Source organism: Telopea speciosissima, chromosome 7 (assembly GCF_018873765.1).
Source record: "Telopea speciosissima isolate NSW1024214 ecotype Mountain lineage chromosome 7, Tspe_v1, whole genome shotgun sequence".
NCBI lineage: Eukaryota > Viridiplantae > Streptophyta > Magnoliopsida > Proteales > Proteaceae > Telopea > Telopea speciosissima.
This window is the reverse complement of record NC_057922.1, coordinates 12820320-12848221: the sequence shown is the minus strand read 5'-3', so window position 1 is coordinate 12848221 and position 27902 is coordinate 12820320. Positions and strand designations below refer to the sequence as shown.

The 27902-nt window shown below is 39.3% G+C and overlaps 1 protein-coding gene and 1 long non-coding RNA gene across 2 annotated transcripts in view; one reads left to right on the top strand and one right to left on the bottom strand.

The window, feature by feature from the left end:
* LOC122669102 overlaps nucleotides 1-17684 on the bottom strand; it is a 28852-nt gene extending 11168 nt beyond the window's left edge. Inside the window, exons 1-5 of the mRNA XM_043865779.1 lie at nucleotides 17355-17684; nucleotides 14499-14554; nucleotides 11482-11594; nucleotides 8306-8633; nucleotides 4622-4804 (exon numbers count right to left, since the gene is read on the bottom strand). Of these exons, the coding sequence (XP_043721714.1) occupies nucleotides 4622-4804; nucleotides 8306-8633; nucleotides 11482-11594; nucleotides 14499-14554; nucleotides 17355-17631 (957 nt within the window). The 5' untranslated portion in view covers nucleotides 17632-17684. The remainder of the gene's footprint in view (nucleotides 1-4621; nucleotides 4805-8305; nucleotides 8634-11481; nucleotides 11595-14498; nucleotides 14555-17354) is intronic.
* Nucleotides 1645-21298, top strand: LOC122669104. The gene is made up of 3 exons (XR_006333964.1): nucleotides 1645-1774; nucleotides 21085-21090; nucleotides 21288-21298. It is a non-coding gene; the product is annotated as an uncharacterized LOC122669104 (long non-coding RNA).
* Nucleotides 21299-27902: the final 6604 nt, after the last annotated feature.

The following is a 27902-nucleotide window of genomic DNA, read 5'->3' as shown; positions in this document are numbered from 1 at the left end:
AGAATCTTCTTCACTAATAGGCCCTGAAAAAACTCCATCCACCTTCCATCCTGAAATGGAGCATCCATCCTTGCTGAGCTTAGCCATTTCAATATCCACTTCAATTACTTATCTATGACAAAGAGAAGAGGACAGCAATCTCTAAATAGTTGGCTGGCAGGAATTTCCTCGAAACAATTCATCAGTTTGGGCCCCATGAGTAACCCTACATTTGATTCTTTAGATCACTTCCATGCCTTCTGCTTACGCCAAAAGGATGCTATAAGCACTGCTTCTTGACATCTTCAGGAAAAAGCCCAGGGAGAACCGGAGAAGAAACAAATGCAGGAAATAGATTTGATGCAGTACAAGGCCAGCCCAAACCAAGCCTTTTTCAGGCCATCAACTTAAGTCATAGTCAGGCCCACACTTGGGCCCACTTAATAATTATACTTAAGCCCATATGTCAAGGCAATGTTCTGCCCCATGCAGCCATAGTCCAGCAGAAATTAAGGAGATCTTCTGAAAGATTTGTGGGCCCCACGTGGACAGGTGGTATGGGAATGATGGGAGCTGCCAAGATCTGTGAGTTTCTAATTATGTATTTGCTCTTTCTATTAGTTTTTATTTCCTTGTCTTGCTACTTAGTTAATAGCTAGGCTAAATAGAAGTTTCTATTTCTATGTACTTTTTATTTTCATTGTTTAAATTTTATTTTTTTAAACTTGCTTGGTAGCCAAGCTACCCCCCATGCCATAGGGAGTTTGATGTAGATCGAAGCATGAAGAAGAAAAGGACCAATACCAAATTCAGAAAGAATACTGTTCACATAGACCTAGTATAGGTCACACTGAAGATAGCAAGAGAAGGAAGATTTATTTTCTGGTTTAATTTAATTTCAATCTACTTAGGTTTCTATTTTTGTAACCATTGCAAAGTTGGAGTTTCTATTTAGTAGTTGTAAGTTAGATTTTATTTAGTTTCTATTTCTGTCTTGAAGAGATTTGAGACTACATTTTATTAGATAGCTAAGAACATGTTTCCTTTTTATTACTACTTTCTAATTTGTAATGTTTCAAGAAGAGATCTTAGCATAGGAATAGCTTCTATTGTTGAAGTTTCCAATTTTTTAATAGTTGCTTTACTATTTAATAAAGTGAAGGGGCTGGACAAAGCCAACACTTTGAGGGGTTTTTTTTTAAAAAAAAAAAGAGAGAGAGAAAGTTATGTTTTTGCTGAGTGAGTCAGTCAGTGGCTTTGTGAGAGAGTGCTTGAGGTGAGAGGCCTAGGTTCGAGGGGGAGGCTTGACAGTCTATCCCCATCTTCTTCCTCTTTCTTCTCTATTTTCTGTTTAGTCTTCAGTCTCATTTTATTTTCTGTGTTATCCTCCACATCTGAGATTCATTTGAAGCCCAGTTGTTTGCTGCTGGAGTTGCTGTTGGTTCCTAGAAGACTGTCCTGTTGCTGTTACATCACAATCTGGATGGAGAAACATGAACATATCCTGTGGCACCTGTTGTTTGGAGTTCTCCAGCTGATACCTTCAAATCAAAGTAATTGCAGATTCATTCATCAGTTGCAGCCCATCTTTTAGTGCTACACTCCCATCCATAAGCCTTCCTTCGACAGAAATTCCAGCCTGATTTGATGGCTGATCTGGTAGTCGCTGTGAGTTACTATTTTGTGATGCATACTTTCTAATTCTGAACTACTGATATTTCTCAGCATCCAACCATCAGTTTGGGCTGAGCTTTTGAAGAGCAGTACAGTCCTAGGAGGCCTACACTCGATGGGAGTCTCAGCCCCATCTGAGTGCCCAAGTTACAAATTTTTTTGATATTTGGTTTCCTGAAGAATTCTGTGTGTTCATAGTCATGCGATAGACCATGCATGAGTTCTGTTATCTTCTTTGGTGATCAGATTCAATCCTTAAGTATTGTTATAGAATATCAAGAGTCCTAAATATTGGAAACACCTTGCTGTGGAAAATTATCGCCCCCAGTACTGGGGGCGCTGCTGTGCGCATCGTGCGGCGCAGCAGCGCCCATGTGTGCATAGTGGGCCCCACCGTGCACACATGGGCGCTGCTGCGCCGAACGATGCGCACAGCAGCGCCCCCAGTACTGGGGGCGATAAAGATCCCCTTGCTGTTAGGTGTTGCAATTAATTCCTTGATGTTTAAGTGCTGTAACTTACTAGTTTTGATAAAAGTGATCCTACTGTGGAATTAGTTCCTAGTTGTCTAGTGGGAATTGGGTGTACATTAGAGTTTTTCTATTCTTGCAATGTCCCATTGACCATTATAAATAAAGATATAGGGCTTCAAGAGCCCAACGTTTTGGTTGTTGAAAAAATTTGTATTCTTGATAGAGAAGCAACCTACTGTGGTGAATCAGCAGCAACTTCTTCTTCCAACTATTCTGGCAGATTTTCAGCAAGGTGATTCCCTCCAACCGTGGCCTTATTCAAAATGTTTCTCACCTTTTATTTTATATTACCTCTACATTGCTATAACAATTCTGCAGGTTTCACAAGCTTTCAAGTCATCCATGGTTTCTGGCAGTCCAAATTCTTTTGCTGTTTTGACTGTCCTCTTGTCAGTCCACGATTCTTAGGGTGATATTTGATATTCTATCTTCTTTTACTGTCATAACTCTCGAATGTCACTGTTACCCTCTGTTTTGCAGGTCTGATTCATGGTTTCTGTTAACTTGCTAATTCTGGCTGCAGCAAATTAATTTGTTATTCTGGACTATCCAGCCCTTGGATTGATCGCTTCTCTTTTTTTCCCTGTTAGTACCCCATGTGTCTTTAATTCGATAATCGTCTGACCTATTGTTTTAAAGTTAGTTTGTTAGTCCTAAGTTTCTATTTTCTGTTACAACTCCATACAATAGATCCAACCCTTGGATCAGTTTATCCTTTGGAGAGCCTTACCATCATAGTAAGAGGGCTGTTTGATCCAAATATCAGCCCAATCCAACCGTTGGATCTTGATTTAAATAATTTTCTATATTCTGCGACATTGGGTATTGTTTAGATTGCTGTGTAATGTGTTTCTGTCCTGTGGGTATTTTGTTCTATTAACCCTATCTTATCTACCACTGCCCTAGAACACATCAGTAATCACATCTGTTCAGCGAAGGGGCAAAACAGAAAAGGATGATCAACAGATGTCAGATTCCCCATCTCCCAAACACGTCAAGCAAACTTGAGGAGAGAGAAACCTTCCCAATCACCTACTTTGATACACATCAGCTCTTAAGACCTTTTTATGGTTAATCTGCCAGCCCAAAGCTTTGTATTCAAGGGAAGTTTGGATTTCCACAAAACCTTAAAAGGAAAAGAACCATGAGAATCCTCATCGTCACCATACACAATATTGCACAGCTATAAATAAAGACTAGGAAGAAAACATTCCATCACTTTACGGATCCAAATTTTATAATAAATAGAATCATTGGACTTAAAAACAAAAATAACATTTTGAATATCGTCAGGCAAGACCTAATTTGTTCTAATTCCCTTCCCTAAAACCCTTACGGAGTCTAAGATCCCAAACAATCCCATTTGGTGATATCCGTCCACCAGAGGCCACTGAAAATTCTTAGCATTGGATAGTGCGTACAACCTAGGAAATAAAGTCTCAAATAAAAGTCCCCCCACCATAACCTTCCCCGAAATTTCACTCTATTTCTATTTCTCACACCATATCCAATCCAATACAAAAACCAAGGAGTAAGCCGACTAATGTTAATCCATGGGGCCTTAAGAGTCACTCTCTGAGATGTCTAGTTGCCAATTTCTGAGCCTCCTCCCTCCATTGGAAGGCAAACTGTAAGTTCTTTTATGCTTTCCTTAATCAGTTTCTTTAGAGGTGTTGGAGGTCAATATGTAATTAAGGAATTTTTCAGTTGGGACTTGGGACCAATGTTTTTTGTCTCACACTTGTTGGTCCAGATAAAGATGAATAAAACCCCAACATCAAACTAACCCTGCCTTAACATCACAAAACATGTTTTAACCAAAATATACTGAACCACTTATCAGGGAAGAAACAAAATCCCATCAATATTTATCCATAAAAAATAAAAAATAAAAAAAGACAGAAAGAACCCCACTCATCAATCATCATATTGTCCAAATCATTTATTAAAAGTGAAAGGTTAAGAAAGATAAAAAAGGAAAATGTATACTAAAACATTTCAGAGCCAACAAAGCGTGGAAAGTTCTGTAAAAGGGATCCCTCTCCCCCCCCCCTCCCCCGGAAAAAAATGACAGAGATACAACAAGATATTGGAAAAGGTACACTAAATCATTTCAGTGACAACACAAAGCATGGAAAGTTCAGTACAGGGATCCAAAGCATGAAATGTTCAGGACACAGGGATCCCCTCCCTCCACCCCTCCAACCAAAAAAATGCATTCTATAGAGATCCAACAAGATAATCCACCTGTAATATAACGTCAAAACTTTATTGTGAATTCCTAGAAGCAATAACATTAGAAGGGAGAATTGACCACTAGGAGACATAATAAAAGATTCTTTACGGAGAAAGGTAAAGGCACCTTAGAGGAGGAAGGGAGAATTAACCACTAGGAGAGATAATAAAAGATTCTTTACAGAGAAAGGTAAAGGCACCTTAGAGGAGGACAAAATTTGATCACCAAGTCCAAAAGGGGTTTCATCACTAAACAGACGTGCCTCAATTGGTGAGGGAGTTTGCGATCCACCATGGCTCAAAGATGGAGATGCCCATGGGGGCCTAGCACGCATATATGATTTTGCCACATCCACAGGTGAACCAACATCACCTTCGGCAACCTGTGAAAGATTTTCGATACAAGATAAAGCTAGATGCAAGACAGGTTACTAAAAGGAAAATAAATTATTATTCAACTAATAGAATTAAAAGTTCAGATCAAACGGCAAATTTAAGATCCAAAAGATAGGTGATACTAGCAAAATTCCTAGAAAGAAGCATCATCAGTTGCAATAGGAACGTTAAAGTCCATCTTAATCAAAAAGGAAATTCCAAAGAGAACAACAGGAGGAAACGAACTATATGTACAATAAATCCAGATAAGAAAAGTTAAGTACACAGTTTGATCCAACAGTATTTGAATACTATTTAAATAAAGAAGAGCTCAACAGAAGTCCATAACATAAGGAAGCACTGCATATTGTCCATTTGGGCCACCCACGAATAGTATGCAAGATTTGGTCAAGCAGTTATAATGCCAGGGTAAATGTGAAGGTTTCAATCACCGTTGCAGTCCTCTTTGAGTTTTCCGCTTGAAATCAAAATGTAACAGCTTAGAACAAGAAATCCAGAGAACCGAGAGTGATGGAGAAGAGAGAAGGGAAAAGGGGACTGTATACATATATTGAATCGAACTAGCAGTCCTACCCTCCATAATGACTTTATTTATAATAACTCAGATTACATAGAATAAAAAAGGATTCCTAATCTTACTAGGAAACATAATAGAAACATAGTTACAATAGGAAATTAAACTAGGACTCAAATTATCATAGACTAACTCTAAGTAGACTAACACTAATTACAAGGTAGAAATAGAAATACGACTGAAGTGTATCTCGATTAGAATAAGGAATATTCTAATTGAGATACACACTTAACCCTAAGTTGCCGAGATACATTCTTAACACTCCCGCTCAAGCCGGAGCGTACAAATCACCTAGACCCAACTTGGAACAACCTCTTCGAAAAGCAGGCCCAAACAGCGGTAGTAAACATATCACCAAGTTGGTTAGTAGTTGAAACAAATAGAGTAGATACCAACTTCTTCATAACAGCATCTCTCACAAAGTGACAATCAACTTCAACGTGTGAGGTTTTCATCTCTGCTGATTTTGTTCGAGCACATAACCTTCCACAAAAGCAGCTTTTCAAGAACATTCATGTGCGAGGTTTTGGACCTACAGCTTGAGGTCACTGCAGTAATTCGAATACACCTACAGTTTGAGCCATTACAGTACCATGTGCCTTGCTTAGTCACCTCATTGGCGCATTGCAAAATTCTTTTAGGGCGACCTTGGCAACGACATGCTAGTATTCTGTACGATGGTGCACGAAACACCATCAAAGTAAAGCAAGGAGGGCGTACATTTCTAATGTTGCCTCATGCAATGAAGGATATGCCACGAGGACAACACTATTCTCCTACTCCAGTTATGGATCACTCTCTCCTCCCTACTCATGGGGTTGCAGTTCGATCGTCTACCTCAAGATACATGCCACCTCAGCATCGAAATAATTACAGAGGCATCTTGGGCTCGCGACCTAACTCGACGGAGTCGAGTTCTTTTAAGACCGGGAGAGTTGATACAGTTAGATGTTGGATAAATTAGGAATTAATTTTTTTTATTTTCTTTATTTCAGCCGTAGGTACAAGTAGAGTTTGAGTCAAAGTTGTTTTAGTTTTACAGTTCAATTAAGTTGAATTTTTGTTTTAGAGTCAATTCTAATTTAGAATTCAACAAGGATTAGGATTTGATTTTCCCTTTAAATATTTAGATGTACTCTCACGATGGAGACGGATGTTTTTTGGAATGAAATTTAAGGTTGTTACCGAAGTGCTGCCAAGAGCTGTGCGCATCTCTCTCTTCTCCTCTTCTGATTTGCTCTTCTCTAATCTTTCTTCTTCTATCCAAATCCTTTCTTTATCTCCTCTCCTTATTATTTTGTCAATCAGAAACTGCCTGTACCTCTGGTTCATTTTCGTTGAAGGCGAAGCAGGCTGGAAACGACCTTGTTGGAGCTCGCGCGACTGATTCTAGTTTGGGCTGAAAGTTGGGGAGGGTCTCCTTCTGCAGAAATCGATCCATTATTCCCAATCTCAGATCGAATTTCAAAGGGATCTGTGCAAGCAAATCTGTAACTGCCGCTGTCTCTTTGTGCTACCACCTGAGAATATTTCAGAAGTTGATTACCACAGTTGCCTTGATCATTGGGGCTGTTGATGTTTGGAATAGATACGGTGAAGGATTGCAAGCTTGCTCTTCAAATTCCAAGAGAATCGAAGTCCTGGTTGAGGGACTGTTGTCATCACCAAACTCCTCCCTCCACTGATTCTGCACGCAACAAGGAAGAAGACGACTAGGTTGGGACTTGCCCTTTAATTCCTTATTTCCAGTTTTACCCTTCTTCTTTTTCGATATCCTTCCTCTTAGGATATCAAAACACCATGTTAGTTTACTTCACATTTCAAAACACCGCAACAGCAAAAACTAATATTTCTTTTTTTTATAAAAGCCAATATAATCTTTCAGAGCAGCTGACAAAATCCGTATCCATATCAAACACGAACAAAAACACCCAGGTCCTTGCCACCAAAAACAAGAGTTAAGGATGAACCTTTTCTTTTGGATGAAAAAAAATTTAATTACGAAGAAAAGGGGAGGGGGAATATACAAGCCCGAGGGCCAACCAAACCGAAGCTAGCAAAAGACTAGCTAGGGTGCAAAATGGTGATAGAGAGACCCCAGGAGACAACAATAAGCCTGTTCCTTGGGGTATCCATAACACAACTCGGGGGAACGGAACTAGCTTTAGATGAAACATCAAAGAAGATGGCCTTCCAAATCTTGTCGAAAGAGCGGGAGTTGGACGTCCATCCTCTAAGGTTACGCTCCATCCAACTGTGAGAGATAGTGCCACAAAAGGCAAGCTTGCCAACCGTGTCACAGATCGAATTGCCACCAAAAGTCATATGAATCCAAACCCATTCACGAGATAGGGGGAGAGGCCTTCTACGGGCAGGCCAGCAATGGCGAAGGACCCGGTTCCAAATGGAGGCAGCAAAGGGGCAAGTGAAGAACAGATGATCTGTGTCTTCGTGCCCATTCCAACAGAGGCAGCAGCTAGGAGAGACTTGCATGTGGCGGTGTGTAAGGAAGGCTTGGGTTGGAAGGCAGTTTGCTAGGGCACGCCAAGAGGTGAAGCTCTGTCTAGGGATGTGACCTTTGAACCAAACCACTTTATGCCAAGGACACTCCACAGAAAGAATGGTTTCTACTTTCTACTAATGGTACAGAGCTATAGAGGATATGCATAAACATATGCCATTGTATGAAAAATGCATTATGTAATCTTTGAAATCCTGCAGCTGAACTTTTATCTACAATATAAGATTAGCTAGACTCTAATGCGGGAGACACTGGGCATTATAAAACAATCATGAAATAACAGAACTAAAACAAAAACCAAACCATGCTGAGCAGTGAGCACTAAATTTTAATACATAGATATGGGCATGAATGAAGATGAAAAGTAACACTATTAATCCAGAAATTACTCACACTTAGCTGCATGGTAGAGTTTGGAGTGTATGGTCCTTGATCCAACCCTGGCTTTGAACTTGATTGCAATTTCTTCTCCTCCAACCATTTCCTTGCCTCCATAACAGCTGTGTTGCATAAATTGGGCATGTTTCTTTCAAGTTCAGAAGCATTGGGAATAGGTGAATTTCTTGTCTGCAACTGTAGTTGGAGAGCTTCTAGAAATACAATGCTACTCCCAACTGTTCTGTCAGGCAACTTCTTCTGCCTTGTATCCTCTACCTCTTTAATACCAGGACAGTCTACAACTCGTGATTGAATAATCTTTGTTAGCCTATCGCATTCATCCCTGGTAGTAAATGCCAAACATCCAACTTAAAAGAATAACCATGGATAAGGGGACGAGGGAAATAGAACATTTAACAGCACTAGCCATAATCTATTGACATGGCACCAAAACTAACTAGAATGGCAGGGGGATTTGTCATTTTGAAGACCAAGAAAAACAATATTTTCTAACAGGCTAACATACTAATATGGCTAGCAACTGTTGATAATTGCAAAACCATAATTTATTGGTTGCATCGGTGCATAATTAGAAATGTCAAGATACAAATTGATTTTTTATGGCTGCTCTTTTGGGAATTGAGGTCCATCAGGTGCAGTGATGTGATCAGAGAGATTCGTGGGACTATTCTCTAACCTATTCTGGCCCTATAGATGATGGTGACTCTATAACAGCCGAACTACTATCTCCTCATATGGTTATGCATCCCTCTATCGAGGAAATTTTTCACCAACATTATGGTTAAAGGAGATTCAGCAATCATGATCGGGTGATGTTTGGAACAATGGGGAGTACCCGAAGAGATTCTCTCACCTTATGAGATGGATTGTCATTATTTAGCAAGTATCTCATTGCATTGGAGACCCAGATCGGCATATACACTATCACATAGTTAGGGGAAACTTTACTCTCTGAGATTACAGCCTTGTGCTTCGGGAGTGCTAGTCCTTCCTGTTTTATTTTTGGTATTTGAAGAGATATGTGATGCAGCGGCTGAGGCCTTGGACTAGTTGAAGGCAAAGCTCAAGTGTGGAAGTTCTACAAGAGGCTGGCCACAGCTCAAGGGTAGACTGGGGCTAGTAATGTTGTAGAATGGGACCTTTATTTTCATGGGTAACATTGTAAAGGGCCGAATTTACAAGCCATATTGGGGTTTTAAGTCTGCATATGAAATCATAGTTGTCAATGCATCGCTAGGTATCCAGCATAGTTGTCACGGTGTCTAGGCGACCCAAGGTGTTGCAGAGGGTCCAAAATCAAGGCGACACCAACTAGGCGATCAAGGCGCCTGGACACCTAGACGACGCCTTGACAACTATGGTGTCCAGCGCCCTTTTTTGGGTCGCCTAACCGCCTTGACAACTACCCACAAGATTAGTAATTAGCTAATTTTCTTAGATAACAAGAAGAGTTTAAATGATATTAAGGGTCTTTTTCAGGCTGGGGGCAGTTTAGTTTGAGTCCTGGTTTGAATTTAAATATTTTACTCATTCTAAGGGTCTGATTAAGAATTCTTTTGTGAGTTAAATAGGTATTTAGAGAGTATATATATCATGTAACAACCCCTCACCATCGATTAAGGAGTTTTTTAATAGAAAATTTAATATTCTTAAGGTACATGTGGACACTATCTATGTGTGTGCATGCATGGACTGTGATTCTGTGAATAGATCCCACGCCAGCCGGCTGGTTTCTCTTCTCTCTCTTACTGTTCTGCATCAGATCAGAGACTTCTTGGTGCAACCTAGGGTTCCAAACCCTAGTCGAAGTTGCTATGGGCCCAACCCGAGTGATAAAACTACAAATAATAATCCTGTGACCAACAAGTAATTTCAAAGAAAAGGACCTTTCTGGAAATTCAATTCATAATGGGGATAATTTGAAAATAACTTATGAAAAGAAGCACTTTGAGTAATTATTAGAAGTCATATCCTTGTAATTAACAGAACGGGTCTCCTCCTACCTCACGACAGACCAGAATGCGGTAAACCAATGGATTCTGATTGGTCTGAAACTTTTGGTGGAGGTCACTAACTCGTAGAAAGCCAAGAAAAGGTCATGTAGCAAGCCCCAGTGTGTATTGATTTTAAAGGAGTAGGTAATTACCACATCTTAAGGGGACGGAACAGTTTCATGTCTCAGTAATATATAACCTTTGTATGAAATACATAAACTTAGTAAATTTCCTTTTGTCGGTAAAATTTCTGGCTTATTTTATTATATACATCCAAAAAGAAAAAATAAAGGCACAGGTACTTCTGCCCAAAACAAAAAGGAGAAATAAATTCCCCAATAACATGAGGCGAAGAGGCTATAAGACATGAAAAGGGCAACTGATAGAATCCAATACAACAAAATTATTTGTTCTGTTCAGTGCATATGATGGTGATGAAAACACCTAAATTAGAACAGTGGTGAGAGTGGGCAAGGGATATATTAAAAACACAGTACAATTTCACAAATAAATCAACGTACAACTTCATTCTTAGATTACTACTATCTTCAAAGAACGAGGGAAGACCTGGATACACATGTCTCTGGTATTACAAGGCAAGACAAACATATATGATATATCTCAGGAAAAACATTTAAGTATATGACACAAGTAAAACAAAGTTTCAAGTTAGATGTGGATACCTTGTTCAAACTAATGTATCTCTCAAACAATAGAAGAACAAAAGCCAGGTAATCATGGTTGTCAAGGTGATGCCAATGTGACAATGTGCTCCTTGAGGTCCAAGGCAACCAATTGCCTTATATGCCAAGGCACCCATACCCAAAACCTTACAATCTTGCTCCCCAAATGTTACAAATTTCAATCATTTCTCACTTCTTCCTTAAATGATTATACTATCTCACTTTAACCCCTTTATGTTCTATATTTTGCGCTTCATAACCCTATATTAAATATATATTAAGAGGAAAAATATCTGGAAAACATGGCCTGGGCTAAAACATAATATACTCACCTTAGGGCTCCTTGGCCTCACCAAGGCGTCGCCTAACCATCAAGGAGTTGACCACCACCATGGCTCACCTTGGCACCATGACAACTATGCAGGTAATACAATAGGTTTCATATGAGTCCTGGCAAGAATCATTTACAATTTCTAAGAAAAACCTCAATTACCTCGAAAATGTCTCTTTCAAAATTAAGTGTTCGATTGCACGTTTGCCTTCAGTGTCCCATTGTACCAATTGTGGCTCCTTGAAAATTTTATCTGCTTCGGATGGACCCCCGTTCTTGTAACAAAATTATAAATAAAAATCACATCATTGAAACAACCAAAATGTATCACACTTACAGAATTCCCTCATGAATAGATGTCAATAAGAGAAACTTAATGCAAGAGCTAAACCAAATAAAAGCAGAAAAGTACATAAAAGAACCACATTGACAAAGAAGCTGGGACCGAAGGGATTTGTGGATAGTCTGAGGCGTACAACAAGAGCTGTAGGACTTAATAATAAAACCACCAACTTTTTCTTCTATGTTGAGATGAGAGATCACAGCATGTAAAACACTTTTCCTCTTCGATCTAACTAGTTGATTAGTTAGGGATGCTGGGAGAAATTTGTTTCTTCTTCCTTGTTAGGACTTGTAAGATGACTCATGAATTGGTGCAGGTATGAAGCGATTTTTATCTTTTTGTTTCTCAGTTTCTCTGCTTCTGGGAGAGGTCCCTGTCTTTGGGTTGGGGAGGAGGGGGGAGATCATTGCTGTTTCTTCTGCTTGTCTGGTAGCTTTGGTGCATGAGGGGGTGCTGGGTCACTCTTGTTGGCTTCTTGCTTCATTTTCCCTTTCCCTTTCTTCCTTGTATTTTTTCCTTCTTGTCCACACTTTGTTGGTAACCTAAAAAGCTCGAAGGGGTATCTAATGAATGTGTAATGGATATCCGCAAAAAGGATTTGTTCCAGCCTTCAACAGTAGACCAACTGACCAAGCCAAGAACACCAGTCTAGAAGATACCAGACATCAAGCCAAGGACACCAGTCTAGAAGATACCAGACTTCACAAGAAGAAGAGCCTATATTTAAAGACTTTTATAACCCACTTCAAGTTTACAAAGGGTTTGATCCCTCAGTGTCCAAGCTTGCAGCAGGTATAAACACACTCAAAGATAAGTTGCAGTGACAGAAACCAAAACGAATCAAAATACCTATATCATTTTGGTGGTTTCAAGCTGATGAAGACAAGTCAACTGAAATCTCATAGAAGGCAGAAACCACCAAATTCACAGAGATCAATAAGTCGAATCAACAGGAGAAAATCAGCAAACAAGTTCTATGACGTCGATGGAAGATTAAGACCCAAAAAGAAATACAGTTTGATGGCAATGACAGGATTTAAGTAGCAGTAGTAGACCAATTCATCACTTTTTTGGGTTAATTTTGGGCGGTCAAAATTCATCCATTTTGCATGACTTAGGTGCTGCTTGAAGGTTTATTAAGTTACCCTCCAAACAGACCAAGATCTTGCAACTCCAAGTTGCATCACGAAAGTTATGACTGATTTACTGAAGGGTGTTAGTCTATTATGAGAATTATATTTCTGGATGTTTAGTTAGTTGAATAGTTCAAGCCAGGTCATTTTCTTTTATTCATTGTAGGGATCCATAATGGCCTTTGAATTACATTAGAATAAAGGTCAACATTAGTTCTTAGTATGGCTTTCTCATATAGGCATTGTAAAGACCAAAATCCTGGATCATGCTTGTTATTTTTAATAGTATTGCAGAAATATACTCTCTTCTTATTTTATCCTCGTAAATGTTGGTTTTTGAGAACTCAGATGATTCCAAAGTATTGCTGATTTAATTGGCTCCATTCCTCGAACCGCCTAGTATGCATATACATTTTGCACCACAGGGCCAAGGGCAGAGTTTGATTATCCTAACAAGCACAGGAGATACCTACTATTTTTTCTACAATGATCTGGCATCCCCACTCAATTGGGCCTGAATAGGCTTATTTCAAACCCTCATTGGGACATATGCGCCTTGGGCCCAGTGTTTTTGGGGTCACTCTTGTAATGGGCCAGTTTTATAAGCTCAAATATGTGGGCATCAGCCATAAACAAGAATATGAGATTGGTCTTTAGTTAGAGTCTAAGCTAGCTTTCTAATTCTTTAGCAAGGAAATATCTTAGAGAATCAAATTAATACCTATTTTGTTACTGTTTCTAGAAATTCTAGAGGAGATTCAATTTTTTTCTGTTTTGTTTCGCTTCCATGTTGTTAGACAATAGGGAGTTTCTATTTTTTATTATTAATAAGCTTCTCATGAGAGAGCTAGCAAATTTCAAATCTGGGGTTCAGTCAAGTCAGTCTACAAATATGTGGAATTGTACCCATCGATTGGGTGAGTTTTGAATTAATGAGACTTAATTTCTGGTTGGCTGTTTAGCTACTGGCGAGAGCATTAAGGTGCTACTGATTTAGTTTCTTCTTCCTCTTCCTTTCTAATTGATTTCTTCATCTTCTTTTGCTTTGAATCACTGACTCAGGTTGGTCTGCTATGAGATCTCTCATTCTTCTTTTTTCCAATCCATCCTTTCTTCTTACTTAAACATACTCACAGATACCCTGTTCCCCCTTCACTTTCAGCCACCGTCCTTAACTTCTTCATAACTTCACATTTTCAACTCCCATTTCTCCCAAATTTGGTAAATCAGTCCCCATTGGCAAAACCCAACAATACCAACTGATAAACCTCATTTTAATACCCTTTCAACACCACCTAGTAACCCCCTGCTTTCATCTTCTATCTGAGATTAATACTTCAGCCAAACAAACCTTCACATTTTAGATTTCCATCAAACTTTGGGGTTAGTTTGTCAGACCAGACAGACCACTTGACTTGCTTTTTAGCCCATTCTGATCTCTAGATTCCGAGTTACAGAAAGCATCCCATATAAATATAAAATTGACATAGGCTGCATTTTATACTAACTTATCCACAAATTCACTGAATTCTGATTAGTATCAATATGAAAATAATCTGGGAGTCCTGCGTCAGTATGTAAGCGAGAATGAAGTTTAAAGTATATGCATCCATGAAGTCATTCAATTCCCAAAGCACCACCATGCATGTAATGCAGAACAGCAACAGGAAGACTGTTGAACAAAATAAAAATAAGAAAGTTACCAGATTCAATTCCTCAGCCCCATCAGAAGAAATATCATTTCCATCATCATCATTGCCTGCACAAACAACAAAAAACATCAGTGCTCTTCACATCAGAAACCAAGACTTCTACCCAGTACCCACATTACTACATTTATGATCTGAATAAAATGAAAGGTTAAATGTGTCTGCAATTAGATACCCATAACTGCCTGCCCTGTGCATAAAATAAAACTTTTTCAATTTGATTAGTTAAGAAAAAAGACAAAAAAAATTTGCATACCCAATAATTGAAATAGGAAATATTTCTTCTCTGGCTACAAATTCAGATACTCCACCCATTTCATAAACTATTCGACCCATTTCTATCAGAATAACTAAACAAGAGGAATTAATATATACTTTATGAGGTCTCAAGTTCACATAACAAATATGGTTAGTAAAATGGAAAAGATGGCTAGGGCCAAGAGCATCCAAAACCTAGTTACTGTAGCAATCCACTGAAGACAAGTTGTTAGAATTAAAAATTCAAATATCTAATGACGCTTAAGTTATGATTTAAGACACGAATCTTCACTTATCATCTGTTGGACCATACATAGAGTGGGATTATCAAACACTAAGTACAGAGTGTACTTCAACTCTACTCAACTCAGCCTTATCCCAACTAAATGTGGTCAGCTACATGGATCCATTTCCTCCAATCAGCTCTATTCAAAACCATACTTTTACTAGTCCTAAGCTATGCATGTCTTTCCTCACCACTTCTCCTAGAGTCGTTTTTGGCCTACCCCTGGCTCTTTTAGCTCCTAAATCTGAATCAAATCATTTCTCCATACTGAAACATTTGAAGGCCTCTGCTGCACATGTCCATGCAACCTCAAACGACTTTCTTGCAACTTATCATGTATCAGAGCTACTCCTAGATTATCTCTAATTTGTGCATTCCATACTTTATCTTTTCTAGTTTTACCACTCCTCCATCTCAACATCCTCAATTCAGCTACACTAAGGTTGTTTATATGTTGTTTCTCCACTACCCAAAATTTCAGCTCTATACATCATTGAGGGTCATATAACTGTCCGATAAAATTTTCCATTGAGTTTTCAAGGAATACGTCGATCACAAAACACTTCAGATGCACCCCTCCACTTCATCCACCCTATTCTAACTTTTGTGCAACATCACCTCTATTTCTCCTTTATTTATGATTGAACTTATGTACCTAACATTTTCACTTTGCGGTATCTCCCTATCATCAATTTTCACCACCTCCTGTCTCCTTCTCATAGCCAATAAATCTGTGTTATCTGCCTCATCACCATCACTACATAATTTCGGAACAAATCTTTCAACTATCAGTTGATCAGTTACAACAGCTTACGGAATGGAGTTGACTATGTCAGAAGACCGAGGCCAAATTGAACTGACATTGAAGCACTCCTCACAATCACTATTAGCTCTATTGAACTTCTTCAAACACCAACCAAAAAAGAATTAAGCAGCAGATAACCTGCTCTATTAGATCTGCCAATTTCTTCTAGCCAGTATTGCTAAATAAACCTTAATGAGTGTGTTACAGTGGGGAAGTTTTGTGAATAGCATAGCTCTATGGAATCCTAGTCCGGAGGGAATTGCTAAACTGAATTTTGAAGGATGTTCCTTAGGAAATCTGGGCCCATATGGAATTAGAGAAATGATTAGATTGGCTGGTGACAATACAGTTGGTGTTTAGCCAGGACCTATTGGGAAGGGAATCCAGGTAGAGATGAACTCATGTCCATAAGGGTAGGAAAAAGATATTCACTAAGCAGAGGCTTCAAACAGGCAGTGATTGGTGGGCATTTAGCTATTGTCAATAGGTGGATGATAGGTTCCCTTAAGGAGGCTTGGTGCTCTGCTCATTCCATCAGATTTATTGATCACCCTACCCTTTAATCAAATTGTTTATTTCATTGGTTTCCAAGGAATGCAAATGAGATAGCTGACTTAGCAATGCATGGTGTCATTAGATGGAGTGCTTGTTTCAGAAACCATGTACCTTTGTGAGGATTGAATGAATTTCTTACACCTATGGCATTATATGCATTTCTATGTGCTAAAATGATACTGGTGGTTGACTGCTTATTGGCTGCCTCATTGGTAGACCCTTGTACCACTCTTCCTGTTTATATAAGTGTTATTGTTACTCATATCCCCCCCCCTCTAAAAAAAAGGCTTTGTGAATAGTTTGTCCAAGTGTACCCACATCCATGTTTTCTTAATCACTAAGTCAGACTCTTAAATACGCATTGGATTCAGATTCGCATGCCACAGCCCAAGCAACAACTGCTAAATTCACAGGCTCCCCAGGAAAAGAGCATAATTAACATCTCCATAAAACCTTCTACATATGACACATTTATTTTGGTCTCTTAAACAAAATTCATGCCCGGTGTTTTTTAACCTATTCATCCACCCGATAAAGCACTCCGACATCCAGTCTTTTTCCATTGCCCTCAAAAGTGCTTACTAGTTCTCCAAGCTCAACATTTTACCATGCTTAATCAGAAAGTCTCACCCACACCATCCCAACAATACTAGTAAAACTCCATGTATACCATAGAAATAAAAACTAAGGGGGAAAAGACTTTAACTGCTTTTTCTTGCTATAACCCCCCTCCCACAAACAAAAGAGTACCCAGGCCACCTGTAGGGACAATTAACTGTTTCCTATCAGACCAGAAGAAACAAACACCGAATTCTTCGGCACAAACTACACACACTCAGGGACAAGAACCCTATAATTCCATTTCCAACACATAAACAATTAACTTTTCAAGAAGAATCCCAATAAAACAAAGGTCTTTAGAATGAATTTATACAATTATTTTTACCTGAACTTGAATTGCTGCTACTCCAAGACGAAGAAGGAGATGTTTCATTGCCGAATAGTACGGGTGAGAAAAGATCACCTACACCTTTAGCAACGAAACGAGCGGCGCCGGCAGCCGGAGAGAAGAGTCTCGAGAGCCAATTAGGGCTTTCAGGGTGTCGGAGTGCCGAATTTGGACGGAGATAAGGAGATGCAGTGCGAGCAACTCGCCTGCCACGTAGGATTTTGCCGCCGGATCTGGTCTCCGCCGCTTGGCGACCCATGGTAATAGTGTCCATCGTTAGCGAGAGAGAGAGAGAAGAGAGAGGAATTTACATTTCAGGGTGCTGTCTTCAAGTTGTAATAATGAAATAAAAAAATTAACAAAAAAAGTATGTTTTGATTCAGTGAGGTAAGCTTCATGTATGGACATTCATTTTGACGTTGGATCAGGATCTAACTTTATTCGGGATGTATTAGAAATGTCATTTGATGCTAATCTGACAATCAGAAAATGTGATACTGCGTGAGAGTCATACAGTGAATCATAACTCAAAACCGATAAGTGAAAACAAAAACGAGGAATGTGTTGTGGAAAGCTTAAAAGGCCGTGTTTTTCCTGAAGGTGACGGAGAAAGACAGACGACCACATAAGTGTGAGACTAAAATCTCATGTGATTCCAATCTGACGGGTGAAAATGTGGTATTAACAGAATTGGTACAATGAATCACGACCAATCAGTCAAAAAAGGCTGTAAGCTGCCGGGCTGCGGAAAAAAAAAAGGGAAAAGTTCAGTTATCTTATGTTTTGGTTCTCTTCAACGGTTAATTTGTACTAATGTGTAATTATTTGATGGATTTGTGGAAGAGACAAACAAGTGTTCGAGATGAGTTGTCAATAGGTGAAGTAATCCATCTTTTTTCCTTTGGGTAAATGATACTTAAGGTCTCAGACGTTTCAAGAAATTACAATTAAAGTTCTCGATGTTTCAGATATTATGTTTGAGATACCTAAACCGAGATTACCCTGACCTAATTAATTAAGTTTTTTTTATTTTCATTTTTACCCTTATGGATCAAATTAAACCTACCTTCCCTACGCACAATCCCCACTTACCAAAAAAACCTTTCCGTCTCCCACCTCTTTTCTTCTTTGAATCCACAATTCCCACCCCCATCTTCCACCTTTCTCATCCCATGCACCCGCTCCCATCTCCCACCTCTCACCTCATCCCTTGTTCACGTTCCATCTCCCGCCTCTCATCTCCATTACTCCCCTGTCCCGCATCCATCTCCCTCCTTTCATCTTCCTTCAACGCCATTAGAGAGAAGAAATCTGATTTGAAGAATTGGTTTCACTATCAGTTTAGTCTCATCCAAATCGATATACTGGTTTCCTAATATCCAAAATACAGCTCTGTTCACATAATACACAAGGATGATCTTTAAATCTTGCGACCACACTAAGGCACCAACACAGCTGGACCTATCAGGGGAAACCCATGAGTGGGAAAAATTGTGCAAGCTATATTCTCTCTTGGTTATTTTGTTTTAGTGTTTGTTTGGTACAAGTTCAAATCTGAAAGGATTTGAAAGAACAGGCTCATCACTACTGTAACAACTATACTTTATCGATATTTTTCTTGGAAGGGTTTGTAATATTTGGTGAAAAGACCAGAACCAAAAGAAGAAATTGACTTGACTATTCAGCAAAAGCCAAATACTGCAATTGAACTATTAACGTCTATACATAAAAAGATTCTGAAATAACTGTGTCATACATTAGTTATGTCGACCTTTGTTGGTCCACCTCTCATCTTCTCTCTAATGGCGTTGAAGGAAGATGAGAGGTGGGAGATGGATGCGGGACAGGGGAGTAAGGAGAAGAGAGGCGGAAGATGGAGCGTGAACAAGGGATGAGAGAGGCGGGAGATGGAGCGTGAACAAGAGTGAAAGGTGAGAGGTGGGAGAGGGGGGCGAGAGTTGTGGATTCGAGGAAGATGAGAGGTGGGAGATTGAGAGTTTCGTTTTTTTTTTGGGGGGTGGGGGTGTGTGAGATGTTAATAGGGGAGATAGGTTTAATTTGATATATAAAGGTAAAAATGAAAATAAAAAAACTTAATTAACTAGGTCAAGATTATCTTGGTTTGGGTATCCCAAACATAACATCTGAAACGTTAAGAACTTTAGTTGTAATTTCATGAAACATCAGGGACCTTATGTATCATTTACCTTTTTTTTTACCAAAGGAAACACAACAATTTTATTAAGAAAAGATTTCTACCAAAAAAAATTTTATTAAGAAAAGAAAGAGAGGAAAACCTCCTATAAGGTACAAAGTGATCAAACAAATAGGGGGAGATCCCCACCAGGTGTGCGAACATCCCATACGTAAGCACCATTTGCCAGAGAATATGCTTCTTCATTACTAGAGCGGGAAATATGCGAGAAAACAACAGAATCAAAAGAAGAAACAAACAACGAAATAAAAACCTTGTCTCCAATAATTGGATGTGGTCTCCAGGTCCTCTCTCAAATACATCTTAGTTGATTCTGTTTACAAGATGAGTTGTCAATGGGTGAAGTAATCCATCTTAATTGTAAATTTATTTTCACGGACTGAGTTTGCCTCCACCCACGGTGAATGAGATCCCATTCACCGAGGGGCGGGAATGGATATCGAGAGGGTATTTTGGAACATACTAAAATCCTATGAGGGGTTTGTAAATCCTAGGATGGTGGGTGAATCGTCTTTTATGGATGGAGGAAAACTTTATCCTATTTTCACAACGAAAGTTGAACCCCCTCCCCCCAAAAAAAGAAGAAGAAGAGGTTTCATTGTTTTTTATAACCATATTCTACCGTTTGCAACGAGTAGAGATAGCAAGATCATTTGCCACTAAAATAAAAACCCTGTCTTTCTTAATAATATTTTCAGTAGGGAAATGCTTAAGAGGAGAGTGAATGTTCCTCAAAAAACAATAAATATCTCCCATGGCCATTTGAAAATGTCCTTTGTAAGCCATTGAACCATGTCCTCATAGTATGTTCAAATGTCCAGGCTCTTGTTAATCAAGTCTTCGGTGAGTCTTAAGCTTGATAGAAGACCTTTTATTTCTGCCTCTTGAGTGGTTCATGTGAAACCAAAAAGGAGGTTACATTGTTGTTTCATAAAAAGTGTTGCACCTAAAAATATACTCTTGTAGAAAATGATATAAATAATTATGGGAGAAACAACTATGCTTGGTTGCGTGGGTAGTGCATATTCCACACAGGCGCTTTTAAAAACCGTTGGAATGGGATATTTTGATATCTACCATTGGATCTAATGTAAGTATTAAGGATTTGGATCCTCCACCGCCGAGCTACGCGGTAGGACCGTGCTGCCCAGACACGGTGCTGTGTACAATGTCCGCCTTATCCCTGCCCAAACGCCTTGTCTGAGTGGGGGTAAGGCAGTCTTTGCATGCAACACCGTGTCTAGGCAGCATGGTCCTGCTGGGCAGTAGAGGATCCATATCCAAGTATTAATTTGATAATTAAATCTTAATATAATAATTTAAAAATGGTTTGACAGGTAACCAGTTCGCACCTCGTCACCTTATTCTTCTTGGTTTAACACCACTCTACGACCCACAAAGCCACCATCGGCAGCCTCGCCCCACCCCTATTCTTCCTTCAACCCATTGCTCCACCCTATGTTCTTTCCCCCAAAATCCCCTCTCCCCCTTCGCCATGTCTGACTAAGCCAGACTGATGTACTAATCGATGTCGCACACACGAACAAACCCTAAAGAAAACTCAGCCGCGAAAACTGAGACAGAAACTGGAAAGCAAAAACAAACCCCAAAAGAAACATGAACAGATGATTTCTATCGCCAATTCCAACAGAAACCATAAAGCTTTGAAATTAACCCAACTTATTAGAACGAGCTGAGTCTTCAATGGGCTTGAGATCTTCCCATCCACCATAACTTTTAGTGTTCGAAGCGTAAGAAGCAAAAGACCAAACTACAGTGCAGAATAATTTTTTTATCTAAACACCATTTTCGACTCTTAAAAATAAAAAAATGATTGGATTTTAAGAGATGGAGATCTGAAATCGAACATAAGAAAAAAGGGTGTGAAAGAAGGATTTGAATATCAGAGGAAATTAATAGGGATTTGGAGTTCCACTTTTTTTTATTTTAATGGGAAGAATACAAAGCAGTGGAGGCTTTTAACACCAATGTCGTTCTGATGCAAGAAAATGAATAAACCATTTGACCATTTGAGAAAGTAAGAATCACGAACCACGATAATCTGTTGTGTTTCCGATGATCGGATGGTAGTTACAGCTATTTGTTCCTTGTTTCTGGAAATGGAGTTGGATTCTCAATGGAACCCATATGACGTACGTACGTAGTACACAGATCTTACAATAGCCCACACCCACGGAAGAAGGAAGGAGAAGATCAAAGCAACCAGAAGATTATTCATGGTGGGGAGAGAGACACTACAAGAGGAAAAGAGAAGGAAAAAAACATAGAGACCGAGAGAGAGCTTTATTCCTCGGCCAGCCTAGTGAATCTTGTCCTCGGGGTTGGCTTCGTCTTTGTACCAAGCGGTGGACTGGCTTCGTTAGACATGGAGAGGGTGGAAAGGGCGTTATGTGAGGAATAACATGGGGTGGGGCGGTGGGTTTGCAGGAAGATCAAGGGTGGGCCGGTGGGTTGAAGCAATTTGGATCCTCTACTGCTGAGCTGCTGAGACACAGAGAAGCATGCAATAACCACCTTACCCCTGCTCGGACAAGGCGCTCAGGCAGGGGTAAGGCAGTCATTCTCCGTCTCATTGTGTCTTGGCAGCATGGTCCTGCCAAGCAGCTCGGTAGTAGAAAATCGAGTTGAAGAGAGTGTTTCGGGAAGAAGAAGTAATGTAAACCGGTTACCAATTAAACTAGCATTTAATTATTAAATTAATACTTACATTATATCTAATGGTAGATATCAATATATCTCATTTCAACGGTTTTAAAAGTGACTTCATGAAATATGCACTACCCATGCAATCAAACAACTTTTTTTCTTTTAATAATTATTTAATATAAATTGGGGTTATGTTCTCTACACTACAACGCACGAGGGAGCAGGCTGCGTCTAAACACATGGGGCGAAGTGGGGCAGTCATTTCAACCAAATTTCTCAAAGGCGTAGCGATCATTTCGTGCATCCTTGTGTCTGGACACGGGTCAGCACCGCACACATCCATTTATCGTTCTTTATCCCTAAAAAATAATTAAAAAATCTAGAGAAATTTTATAAAATGCTAGTTTGAAAAATAAAAAGTGCAAAAACAATCCAGGTCGTGAGTAGAACATGGACAAAAGTGCAATACACGTGTCAAAATCCTCCAATCGGCAATCCACCTTAAAAGCCTGGATCCACATCCTCTACTTCCAAGACCTGCACTTCCATCCTACTTTCAAGGCCTCTCACAGTGCCACCTGGCATTACAGCCATCCAACGGCTGGTAGTTTAAAAAATTCAAAAATTTTTGAAAAAACACAAACACCTGTTTGAACCACCTTAAACCCCAAAATAAATCCACCCACCGGTTCAAATTCACCCAAACCAAACCAGGGCTCAAATCGTTTACATGCAAAAAATCCCCAAATCTGTGAACCCAACCCCTCCAACGAGCCAGAGGTTTTCTTCTTCCGAAAAGTCAGAAGATGAGAAGAGTTCCTGAGATAGTCAGAACTCTTCCATGGCGCACTGACCTTCTCCTCTTCTTCCGAATATCCAGAGCAATACCATCGCGCGTAGGCGGCCAAACTCAAAACACATCCACGGCGCACTGAAGATCACGATCGAACAGAGCACTGGTGCTTCAAACTCGATCCCAGTTGCAGTCAAGTTCTGAAAAGGCTGCATCCTACTTCGTTGGCGTTCTCACCCAGAAGTTCACATGTATGCTTCAATTGTGCTGCTATGGCGTCCTTAAAGGCATCTGAAATGTCGTGACATCGCCTTCTGAGCTAGATCGTGTAAGGAGTTTCTGCCCCAAAACCCATCACCGAGTCGAACGAGTTAACTACCATTTGTAAAATCAAAAACCCACAAGCTCCATGAATTCATGCCCAAATCTTTGGAAAAATAATTGATTTTTAATAAAAATGACAGAGATGGAAGGAGAACAGTCACAATTACGAGCCAACTCTTCCCCAATTTTTGAAGTGAAGAAGTTTTCATGACTTTCATCTTTTCGGTTTTTTAATGTGATTTGATCCAAGAAGGCAAGCTTGTCGTTATCAGTGAAATGATAAAAGATCATGGTTGTTGATATTAATTAATCTCACAAAAAGAAGGCTCAGTAACTCAGAATTTCCATAACCAGGAAATCGATGGGTAGAGGTTTTTGGCGGCAGTTTGGATGAAGCAGAGAAGGAGGTTCTCACTACGCCATGGGAGCTCACGGAGGATCTGGCTGCGCCATGGAAGAGCCTTCTCCCTACGATTTCCGATGAACCTTGGCGGCAGTTTGGATGAAGCAGAGGAGGAGATTTCCGGTGAACCTTGGCGGCAGTTTAGATGAAGCAGAGGAGGAATTCAGCTCTCAGATTTGAGGATTTTTGGTTTCCCAGTTGGGGTAATCGAGTGAAAGTATTCGATGGTTTGAGTGTTGATGGTTCGATTTGAGTGAGTTTGAATCGGTCGGTTCATATTTGTTTTAGGATTTAACTTGGTTCAAAAGGTCTGACATGATTTTCAAAAACTTTTGAATTTTTTTAACTTTCAACCGTTGGATGGTTCTAATGCCAAGTGGCACAATGTGAAGCCTTGGAAGTAGGATGAAAGTATAGGTCTTCGAAGTAGAGGATGTGGATTCTAAAAGCCCATGTCTGCCAAAAAGTTTTTTTTTTGGGGGGGAAATTTACACATACCCCCCTAAGGTTTGATGAAATGATATTTTCACCTCCCAGGTTTGGAAAATTCTGTGTACCCCCTTGTGGTTTGCAAACGGTAACAGATAAGTCCATTCCGTCAGTTCATGACTAACACTATTAAAAAGTAGACTTGAACTGATGGAATTGCCCTTAAAAAAAAAACCTACAACTCCTCTTCCCCAAATCGATTGGGGAAGATGAGTTACAGGTATCCCATCAATTGCTCCATCCATGGCTTCTAATGGAACATCTTCGGTGAGGTTTCGAGGTTTCGGTTTCCAGTTTTCAAAAACAAGAATTATCAAAGTCAATTAATGGTCAGCCATCAGGTGAGGCAAAAAAAATTCAAAACTTTCAAGAAAGAGAAGAGGAAAGTAACCATCACACCAGCAGTTTTTTAGAAAGAGCAGAAAAAAATTTCGAAATTGACCATAAATTTTCAAGAAAGAGCAAAGGAAAGTAACAGACCAAGAGAGTAAATGTATTCCTGAAGCTTCTGCCACCAAAGCCATTGCGACTCCTCCGTCAAATGTATCTGGTGTTTGCTTTTCTGTAATTTTTACAAAGAAGGATTGTTGATGAAAATTGTTTATGATAATGGGATCTAGTCATTCCGATGCTTGAATCGAAGCCTTATTGTTGAGTAGAGAACATTTCTTTGTTCCACTATTTGTCATCTCGATTTCATAGGGGTAACCCAAGGTTCTGGAATAGCTTATTTGCACAAGAAACCAAGAACTCCAAATTGCAGATAGATAGAGGGCTTTGATTGCCCTCAAATCATAATCGAATCTCCCTTGGTATAGAGAGAAGGTTGATGTTGCTGCCTCATTAATAGAGGGCTTTGATTTCACTCTGTAATTGTTGATGTTGCTGCCTCATTAATTAAAGATTTGATCATATCTATTACGTTCCCTGTGGTGCCATGCTCTCTATGATGCTAGTCTGCCATATTGCTGGATTTTCTTTTCGAACCCTAGTCATAAACAAGGATTATGCTGAGGCGGTGAAGACAGAGGTTGCTAAGGCGGTAAAGGCGGCGGTGGAAGCTTCAAAGTCGGTTGTAGATGCTCCAACGGATTTGGCAGAGGTGGCGAAGACGGAGACGGTGAGTGTAGTGCTAAGTTGGCGAATCTGGAGGAGGAAACAACAAAACTGGCTAAGATGTGAAGGTGGAGAAGGAGACGACCAAGATGGCGAAGATGGAGTCCGGATCACAACTCTTGTTCCTTTCTTTAATTTCTTTGTTTTTCCCCATTTATCCATGAATTAAAAGACCTTTTTAAACTTATTCTCTATAAAACCTACAACTCATCTTCCCCAATCGATTTGGGGAAGAAGAGTTGCAGGTTTTTTTTTTTTTTGTAAGGGCAATTCCGTCAGTTCAAGTTTATTTTTTAACAGTATTAGTCATGAACTGACGGAATGGACCTATCTGTTACCGTTTGCAAACCTCAGGGGGGTACGCAGAATTTTCCAAACCTGGGGATTGAAAATATCCTTTCGTCAAACCTCAGGGGGGTATGTGTAAATTTTCCTTTTTTTTTTTTATAAGATGCCTACCAAAAAGCCCACTCCTATTTTTCCTCCTTTGCATGTGACGAGTGTTGGGCGGACACTCCGATTTGTCCTCCCTCGCATGTGATGAATGTTGGGTGGAGAGGTTGCATGGTCTAACACTCCCCAATCCAATGCGTACATCGTCCTCCCCTAGTTGGGTCGACAACCCCTAGTGTTAGGGTGTCAAAATCAAATAGAAATTGTTTATCGAAATTGAATCGAACTGTTTACAGTTATACTACCCAATTTGATGTGTACATCGTCCTCCCCTAGTTGGGTCGGCAACCCCTAGTGTTAGGGTGTCAAAATCAAATAGAAATCATTTACCAAAATTGGATCGAACTGTTTACACTACCCAATCCGATGTGTACATCGTCCTCCCCTAGTTGGGTCGGCAACCCCTACTATTAGGGTGTCAAAATCAAATAAAAACGTGTACCAAAATTGAATCGAACTGTTTACAGTTACACTCTCCAATCCGATGTGTACATCGTCCTCCTCTAGTTGGATCGGCAACCCCTAGTGTTAGGGTGTTGAAATTAAATAGAAATCGTTTACTGAATTTGAATCGAGCTGTTTGCATCAAAATGTGAAATCATTTAATAATGATTCGATGTGGTTTTAAAATTGAGGCGGTTTAGCTAAATGGTTTAAATCAACTTGAACTTTTAAACCGTTGTTAAACCATTTAAATCGAAACAAATATTATACCATGTAATGACAATGAATAACCATTAATGATAACAATAAATAATTAGTAACTATGTAATAATACAAATAAACAATAATTTTAAGAGAACATGTAAACATGATCTTGACCTATCATTTGTTCAATTTGATCGATTTGAAACTTAGTTAATTCTCTAATCTTTATGTTCCCATTGATACCTAATTGATAACGAACCTAAATGGCTTTTTTAGGTCCAATTCCATCTATTTTTGTTGAGACAATTCTTACTTGTTCATCGGGAACTGATCTAGCTCCTGAGATATATGACATTCTTGATCCTTCTTTTTACGTCTCTTCTCGTTTGGAACCATAAATGGGTTGTCTCCTCTAGGGATGGGGGTTAGGCCCAGCCCAGGCTTGTATGGTGTTGATTGTTGTACACAACCTCATAAGAAAAGAATGAAAAAACGATGTGTAGAAAGTACTAAACAGATTTTAAGAGAATATGTAAAAAATCAATCTATACATCCATTTCAATCAAAAATTTAAAAGAAATATAATGGAAAAAAAATATGTTTGAATAAAAAAACTAAAAAATCCTCACAAAAGAGGGCATACCCGAGGCTTAAACCATTGATAAACCGTTTAAACTGAAACAAATATTATAACATGTAATGACAATGAATAACCATTAATGATAACAATAAATAATTAGTAAATATGTAATAATACAAATAAGCAATAATTTTAAGAAAACATGTAAAAATTCAATTCATATATCCATTTCAATAAAAATAAAAGAAATTAAAAGAAACATAATGGAAAAATATAATATGTTTGAATAAAAAAAGTAAAGAATCCACACAAAAGAGGGCATACCCGAGGCTCCCTCGAGGGTCATAATGTATGCAGCGTATCCTTGTTTTTGTAGAGAGGCTAATTTCAGACTTGAACTTGTGACCACTTGGTCGCAATGGAGCAACCTTTACCTTGCAATCTTGCACCAAGACCCGATCTTGCTAAAAAAAAATATATATAAAAACCTTGTAAAAATGTTTAAATCGAAACATACCTAAAAGAAACTTGTACCAAACCAAATTGATCCATTCACCTAGGAACCGAACTGTTTAACACCCTTGACATATAAAACGAGGCGCTGTTCTCTGTGCCGCAGTGCAGGCTGCGCCCAGGTACATAAGGATGAGTATAATGACCACCTTACCCCCCTAAGTGATAGGCCCATGTGCCTGGGAGCAATCTACGCTGTGGCACAGAGAACATTCTCTCATAAATGACCTATGGGCCCTTGATAGGAGATGATGATTTAAAAAGAAAAAAATGATGAGTGGGATCCGCAGTTAGTTATGATTGGCTGGCTGAATATGACCGTCATTGCACTACACTTGTCCAGT